This window comes from Bactrocera neohumeralis, chromosome 5 (genome assembly GCF_024586455.1).
Source record: "Bactrocera neohumeralis isolate Rockhampton chromosome 5, APGP_CSIRO_Bneo_wtdbg2-racon-allhic-juicebox.fasta_v2, whole genome shotgun sequence".
NCBI classification, from domain to species: Eukaryota; Metazoa; Arthropoda; class Insecta; order Diptera; family Tephritidae; genus Bactrocera; species Bactrocera neohumeralis.
In genome coordinates this window covers 48,142,951-48,150,672 of record NC_065922.1, presented here as the reverse complement: position 1 = coordinate 48,150,672, position 7,722 = coordinate 48,142,951, and the positions used below count along the sequence as shown (strand labels likewise).

General features: G+C 33.4%; 1 protein-coding gene across 1 annotated transcript; it reads left to right on the top strand.

Annotated features, from left to right (window-relative positions):
* The first annotated feature begins 4,034 nt into the window (after positions 1 to 4,034).
* On the top strand, positions 4,035 to 4,768 carry LOC126758061 (lipopolysaccharide-induced tumor necrosis factor-alpha factor homolog). Its single transcript, XM_050472055.1, has 2 exons — positions 4,035 to 4,449; positions 4,550 to 4,768. The coding sequence occupies exons 1-2, from the start codon at positions 4,130 to 4,132 to the stop codon at positions 4,644 to 4,646; spliced, it is 417 nt and encodes a 138-aa protein (XP_050328012.1). The 5' UTR covers positions 4,035 to 4,129; the 3' UTR covers positions 4,647 to 4,768.
* Positions 4,769 to 7,722: the final 2,954 nt, after the last annotated feature.

Here is a 7,722-nt window from a genome sequence, read left to right as displayed (position 1 = left end):
TATATCGGCCAATATGTGAGTTATCTTAAGAGAGTGTTTTTCTTTATAACGGTGCCTATTTGAACATAGAATTAATAAATTCAGGTAAAACTCGCCTTGGACCCATATATGTACATACGTACATACTTATGTATGTAAGTTAATAGCCTTGTGTACCTGAAGGTACTTCCACGACTTTAATGAAACTGAAATAACACTCGTGATTTTGTTGCTCTGAGTATAAGATCAATTTTGTATATTTTTTAGGTCACAGTTTATGGAACTATCAATGGTTTTGCTAAAATTTGTTCTCGTTTCATTTTAAATCTTTATTTTAATTTTCTTTATAAAAATTTGAAAACATGACAAAAAACAAGAAAAAACGTTAACTTCGGCTGCACCGAAGCTAATATACCCTTCACAGGTCATTTCTTTTAGTAACTATATATGTATGGAAGCTATATGTTATAGTGGTCCGATGTCGGCCGTTCCGACAAATGAGCAGCTTCATAAAGAGAAAATGACGTTTGCAAAATTTCAAAACGATATCCTTAAAACTGAGGGACTAGTTCGTATATATACAGACGGACGTACGGACGGACAGACGTACATGGCTAAATCGACTCAGCTCAACATACTGATCATTTATATACAATATACTTTATGGGGTCTCCGACGCTTTCTTCTGAGTGTTACAAACTTCGTGACAAACTTAATATACCCTGTTCAGAGTATAATAACTGAAACTTTGCAATGACAGTTATGTTTAGAAAAAGGTGGATGCATCGAAGTAAGCAAAAAGGCTAATTGTCGAAAACACAAGATCCTAGTTCAATAGCTCTCCCTGTTCCCCCAAGAGAGCAATCCAAGAGCTCTATTTTGCACATTTTCTTCATAATTTGGTACTAAGTGGTTAGAAATTTTCGACTATAAACACCAAAATTTTCCAAAGTTATCACCTTAATATAATCAACATATGTACATACATATGTATGTATTTCATTATTTACAGTATTTGAGTATCATCAAATATTTCACCTTTCAACTTTGTCATATTAGTTTGGAAGTTTTTTACAAATGTCACAAAAACCATTCTTTCCACGTCCAACGCTTTGACAAACTGTTTTATTATTCCTTAGTTAACTTGACAATGTATTAATTCCTTGCTTAACTTTGAAAAACTAACTTCGTGTTAAAGTGTATCGATATTTTTGTATTATGGGCATCATTGTTTCTGAGTATTACTTTTGAAACTGGAGCGAGGTTTTCAATGTTTAAAACAAAATATTTTATAGACTGTAATTCTAGATATTTATAGATCTTCGCATATTTTCGTAAAAAAACTGAGTGTGGGGATGCCGTGATGTTTAATCGCGCGAAAATGGTGCGCAGAGGTCTAATTATAACTGGAAAAATAAATATTAATTACTAACAAGCCGATAATTATCAAAATATTAGATATAGAGTTATCTTCATAAAAACACACAAGAGCACATTCGATTTTTTCACAAATAAGGTCGTAATCTGGACACTTGAAAGCATCAACATCTGCTAAGATACATATTCTGGGCAACAAAAAAAAGTTTGCTTTTGTAGAGCTGCGTTGTTTTTTGTTAGTATTTTTCTCAGAACTAGGATACATAAAATACTTAGAATGTATATACATACCTACATACTTACATATGTAGGCGTCAACATTATGTAAGTACAACGAAAGTATCATGTTTATTGCTGACGCCTGTAAATGGCGATTTGTTTAAAGTGAGTTACGGCAGCGATAAGTGAAATTGGAGCTTCTACCGATCGGTTTATGTACATATTGTATGTATATTGTTTAAGCAATATAAAAGTCGATAAAATAAAAATACAAGTCTTACTATTATTTATTTTTATTTTATTTTAATGATTTTTTTTTTAATATTGAAAAGAATTTGCAATTTCAAGAAATTTGTTATTGATTTGCATAGCGAAAAGACATGGTTGCCATGGTTCGCTCGACCAGGGTTATTTTTTAAAGCGCGGCCGAAGGCCGCCAACGCAGAAAGGAGTACTACGCGAAAGTACTTCACTCACATAAATCACATATTACACGTATACATATGCAGGAAGAATTTTTTTTATAGTTAATATAGAAAAAAGAATCACGCGAAAAAGCAAACAAAGAAAAATTGTTAAAAATCCTACATATTTGCTGTTTAAGATGTGGCAAGGCTTGTTTTGCTCATAATTGTAAACAATCTAACCTTTACAACGATGAGTGTGCTAAGTGATTTTTAAATTAATAAATTTAGGAAAAATGTACCAAAATAAAAGTGAAATGTGAACTTATTTCAATGTTTAGAGTGTATATTTAAATATACAGAGTGAAAAACGTGAAAAAATTTAGTGAAACATAGAGAAATACCAATGAATATTTTAAAAAATAAAAGTTATTTTTATATTATTTTTGGATATTTCTTTTCTGGCGAAGCTCCCCTATTCGCACATACCCCATTTATATGGAAATTCGGTTTTTTTACCCCTCCGCCAAAGTAATCGGAATCGTGCCGATAAGTGCATGGGAGTATGATATATAGAAGCTCGGAATGGTGATATCTGTAATATTTTGAAAAAGATTCAGATCAAATGAGTCTTTAAACATACATATGTATTATGCAACACACCAAGTATGAAATTGAAAAATAGTATTTTTTCCATATTTCAATATGTTCTACCGCTATATACTAAAATTTAAAGGTTATATTTTAAGTGGATTTTGAGTTTTTGAGTCACAGTTTTCTAAAGGTAAATCAAGCCCTTCAGTTTATTTTTTAATACGTTTTTTCTCGAAACAGCATTTTTCCTGATGATCATGATCACTACCAAACTTTTCCGCATACTTTGAATACAGTTCTTCATAAAGTGATTTACCAGATCTAAACAAAATTTTGGGTAAAATTAAATTTTTAAACGATTTTTTTGGCAGACAATATCTTCTAAAAGAAAATTTTTACTTTAGACTATTTCATCCACGAAGAACTACGGAATCATTACAGCTGTAGTTGACCTTTTTTCGCACCGTCGTAGATCACACGTAATTCGAAAAATATGATTTTTTTAATTTGATTGTGTTTTCTTAAAATGTATTCATATGAATATACCATTAACATTTTAGAACAATTGAAGCAGTAGTTATACAAAACGCATTTCTTTATGAGATTTAGAGATTGATTAAAACTTCACTTATGATCGACGTTGGGCCAAGTTTGCAAAACTGTAACAAATTCTTTCACCAAACGGCAGATTATTAAGGGGTTACATGGGTTTCCTCGAGTAAAAACAGCCTTTTTTCAACAACTTTTTTCTTATATAAAAACTGAAATATTTTACTAAAACTTGTTATTGTTACAAATATGCAGAATTAACAAAGAAATTCTGAAATTTAAATTTTTGGAAAAAACAAGTTCTCAAGGCTGTATCTCCGAAACTCTTACTCGATTCAAATTGAAATTTAGGACATATTCTAGAGGTGTTGTAGAATTTAACAAGGCAAAAACCCATGTATGTAATCATTTAAGATACATAACTGGAGAGTCTAACTCTTTATAAAATACATTAATGCGAAGATTTTAAATATTCCAGTATTTCTTTTATTCAGTATCTATAGCAAGTAAAAAAGCACTAAAAGAGCACTAGGCCCTAACTATTTTCTTTTTTAATTCGCAAAAAGTGTGAAATCCGGTGCTTAAAACAATAAGTTGGCAACTATACCAACATAAACTTGCCGAAAATAAACAACAAACCATACTCCGTTGAACACATTCCATAATATAGAAATATGGAATCCACTTACATACATACATACATGCAAACATATGTATACGATAAACTACATAAGTAGATAAGTAAGTATATATAGCTCATGCAAGTGTTTATATTTGAGACATGCAAGCAGTGCTACCCAAACAGCAAGCCAACAATACGAAGCCTATTAATGTCGCTCAAACGGTTTGAGAACTCACGAAAGATCCGTTAGCGCGCTTCACTCGAACGAAGGCGAAATCAGAGCAACGCTTTAGTTTTGATCGGTACTTCTCATGTGACAGTTGGTTGACGTCGCTTGTTCTGTATAAAGTGTGTTTATAGTGCTATAAAAAATTTTAATTCGAATATGGTCAATGCTAAGCATCCATATGCTGGTGTACAACTAGGATTGTCAGACGAGGTAAGCAATGCAACAGCACCGCCACCGGTCTACATGGTGCAAGCTGACCATGTGACTTCAGCGCAGCCGAGCGGCAGCGGTGTACAGTTGATGTGTGAGCCTCAGTTGCCTAACTTTTCGTCAATACCCATGAATCCAAATCCACCGGTGGGCCCAGAATCTACACAAATACGCTGTCCCCAATGTAAATGCACCGTGAAGACGAATGTTCGATATCGTTCGACCACAAAAACGCATTTGGCGTGTATATTGCTTTCATGGACTGGGTAAGGAACTTATTGCAGTATTTACGCTTTACGTATTAAATATACATATGTACGTGTATATGTATGCATGTAATTGTTATGTAAATATTATTTTTTACAGTTGCTGTTGCTGTTTGCCGTATTGTATGAACTCGTGCCGAAATGCGAATCATTTCTGCCCCATGTGTGGTACTTTCATAGGCACATATCAATCCTAAATGCGCAAACGGAGTGAAGGAGATGAGAGTCCACCAGTAAAATACATTATCAATATGTATATGTTTATATAAGCACTGTGTTTGTAAACATTCCAATATATAAATAAAGGTCTATAATTCCATGCCGGATGTGTATTTACTTATGTATATACATATGTATATATGTATGAATGTATGTATGTATGTATATATATGTTTTTGTTTTTGTTGCGTTTCACATTCCAGCTCCAGCTGAAATTTTATGCTATGTAGTATACCAGTAGCCAGCATTTTGCACGGCGTATTATCATTAGTATAAAACTAATTGAGATAGCTTTCCTTAAAGTGGCCACACACGACACACAAGTGCGTTCGATCGGTATGTGTGCGCATGCGGTTTACTCATGTATAGGCTTGTGCGCATTCCGATCCATGTTCGCGGAAATGTTTGATTTTGTACGATCGGTGTGCGCACATGTGTGTCGTGTGCGCACAACCTCTCATATCGCCGAACAGTGAAGATCGCGGACGAACAATGGCAAGTGTTAAGTGATTTTTTTGAGGTTTGTTTGGGAGGGAAAGAAATAATTGATTCAAGTGAAACTTCTAGGCTTTGTAGTTATATATTTGAACATCGTTCACAAAATTTTTGGATACGAAATCTTTGATATTCTGGCTTTGGGAAGCAATTTCCCGATGCATCTCGCATGTGCGTTTTTCGGACGGCGGGCAGGATGCAGGTCGCAATTTCTATCGAAAACAAAAAATTCAAAGAGATTCATATTTTTTTAGTTTAATTTAAACTAAGAAAATTTGGAAAAAAAGTGTAAAATTTTAAATTTTATTAATTTAAAAAAAGTGGTTTTTGATCAAAAAAATTTTACTTTATGTTGTTTAAAAATATGTTCAAACTTGACTTTTCTTAGTTTCTTTCGTTTAAATAGAAGATAATTTTATGCCAAAGATAATAAACTTTGCCCCAATTCTATACAACGTTTAGTTTTTTCCTATCCTGCCCGTCAATTAAGAATAATCGTAAAAATGAAAAACCGAGAAAACGCGCTTCAATGTTTTCGCTTTTTGCCCAAGCGCTGCTAGACGCTCGGTTAATATTTCCCTTCTAGCTTCGATAATATTGAGATTTCCCATCTATAACTTTTTGGACATATTCTTAGACATTTTTTAAAGAGATTTAAGCAAAAAAAAATCGATTGTCTTAAGCTTCTAAAGCAGGCTCCATTAATAAAGATTTTATTGATCTTATAAAAAATGCATTAGCAATATGGCAAACGAAAAGTGATAAATCCAAAAATAAAATTGAGAAAAATAAAAGTTGGAATAACTTATTAACGAAATATAAAGAAATCGATAAAAGTGCTAAATGGATTTGTGTGTCGTGTATGGGCGAAACGAATTCACACAGATCGATCGCACATGTGTGTCGTGTATGGGCCCTTCTATGGGAAATATGCAGCGGTGTTGTGGAATCCAAGACAGAATTGCAAACTAATAGCGGGATTCTGTAACCAGTCTCTATTTGAGACATTTTGAGGTAAAGTCTCAATTTGTGACTTGTTACTATTCACTAAACAGTCTCTTGCGTTAGTCTCAAAATATTGCCTTAAATTTGAGACCTCATAGTTAGCAGGTCACAAAACTAAAAAGAGCTCTTGCCTGCCATTTTTAATATACTGAATAGAAATCATCAAAGATATTAATCGCTTGTCGTTTTTTTATATTTTGTAAGCAACTCAAACATGAAAGGGTTAAAAATAAATAAATTTCGTAAATATTATGAAACAAAGTCAAAATATATTTTTATGATATTTATGTTTTTTTACTATGTTATAGAAAGTTTAATATTTGTTATCGACATATTTATTTTCATTCAAGTGTAAAAACATCTCTGAATGATGAAATGTAATAGATTCTGTGACTGTCGCTTACAGAATAGCAAAATCGTCTCAAGTCTCAAAAATTGTCTCTAACTTAAAATCTCAAATTTAGAGACTTGAGACTGTATCACCGTACAGAATCGCACGGTTAAAACTATCATAAAGCCTCACAGTGGACGATTTATTTTTAAGTGAGCATTGCCCCTTGCTCTAAAAGGAAATGTATAGACATGCATATGTACATATATGCATTAGAGCGGGTCGACTTTTCTTTCTCGAAAATCGCGTATGCGGGAAATATTCTACGGATAATTATGAACAACTTTGCCTGAGAGACTAATATCTACATACATACTTATGTACTTATGTAAGTATGTATATGGGTTCAAAACTGTCTTCATGTCATGTCAGAAATTTTTAAGTTTTTTAGGGATCATAAAATTTTGTTTTGGCAGTTTTTGGGATATCCGAATGAAATTTACAAAGTACATACATACATACATACGTATGTGCATTTTGTGAAGATACTTCGTCAAATGAAAAAGTTTTCCGTACAAAAACTTGAGTTCGATCGTTCAATTTGTGTAACTTTTGAATGCTATAGTGGGCCGATAGCGGCGGTTTCGACATATGAATGATTCTTGGTGAGAAAGGGACCGTTGCAAAATTTTAGCTCGATATCTCATAAGCTGAGGGACTAGTGTGAGGAAATACAGGGAGACGAACATCGCCAAATCGACTCGTTGCAAGTTTTATACACTGATTATATCGACGCTCCAAATTTTCGACACCATTTTTATAATATGATTTTTCATTCGTTTCAAAATAGGCCTCCGTTTCGGAAATTACCTCTTTCTTCGACCCAATAAATATAATTCCATGAGCATCCTAAAATGCAGACCTTGCCAGTCGACTGTTGCGTTTTTCCACGCTTTAGAGCGGCTGATCGGGTGCTGTAACTCTCAGATGACTATCGATTGGATTTCGAAGTGAAGTGATGGAGCCAATTTTCATCCGTAATCATATATCGGCTCAAAAACTCGGCTTAATTACGCTTGATTATCTCCAAATACTGCTCCGAATCATCAACTCGTAGTTGTTTTTAGTCAAAAATGAGCTCGCGTGGCATACGCTTTGCATTTTGCATGCGTTCACCGTCTGGGATGCTCATTTCACCTCTTTTAAACTTAGCATACCAATCT

Coding starts and splice junctions, on each gene's coding strand:
- LOC126758061 (XM_050472055.1), top strand. CDS start 4,130: ATGGTCAATGCTAAGCATCCATATGCTGGTGTACAACTAGGATTGTCA. Junction 4,450..4,549: donor ATATTGCTTTCATGGACTGG/GTAAGGAACTTA, acceptor TATTTTTTACAG/TTGCTGTTGCTGTTTGCCGT.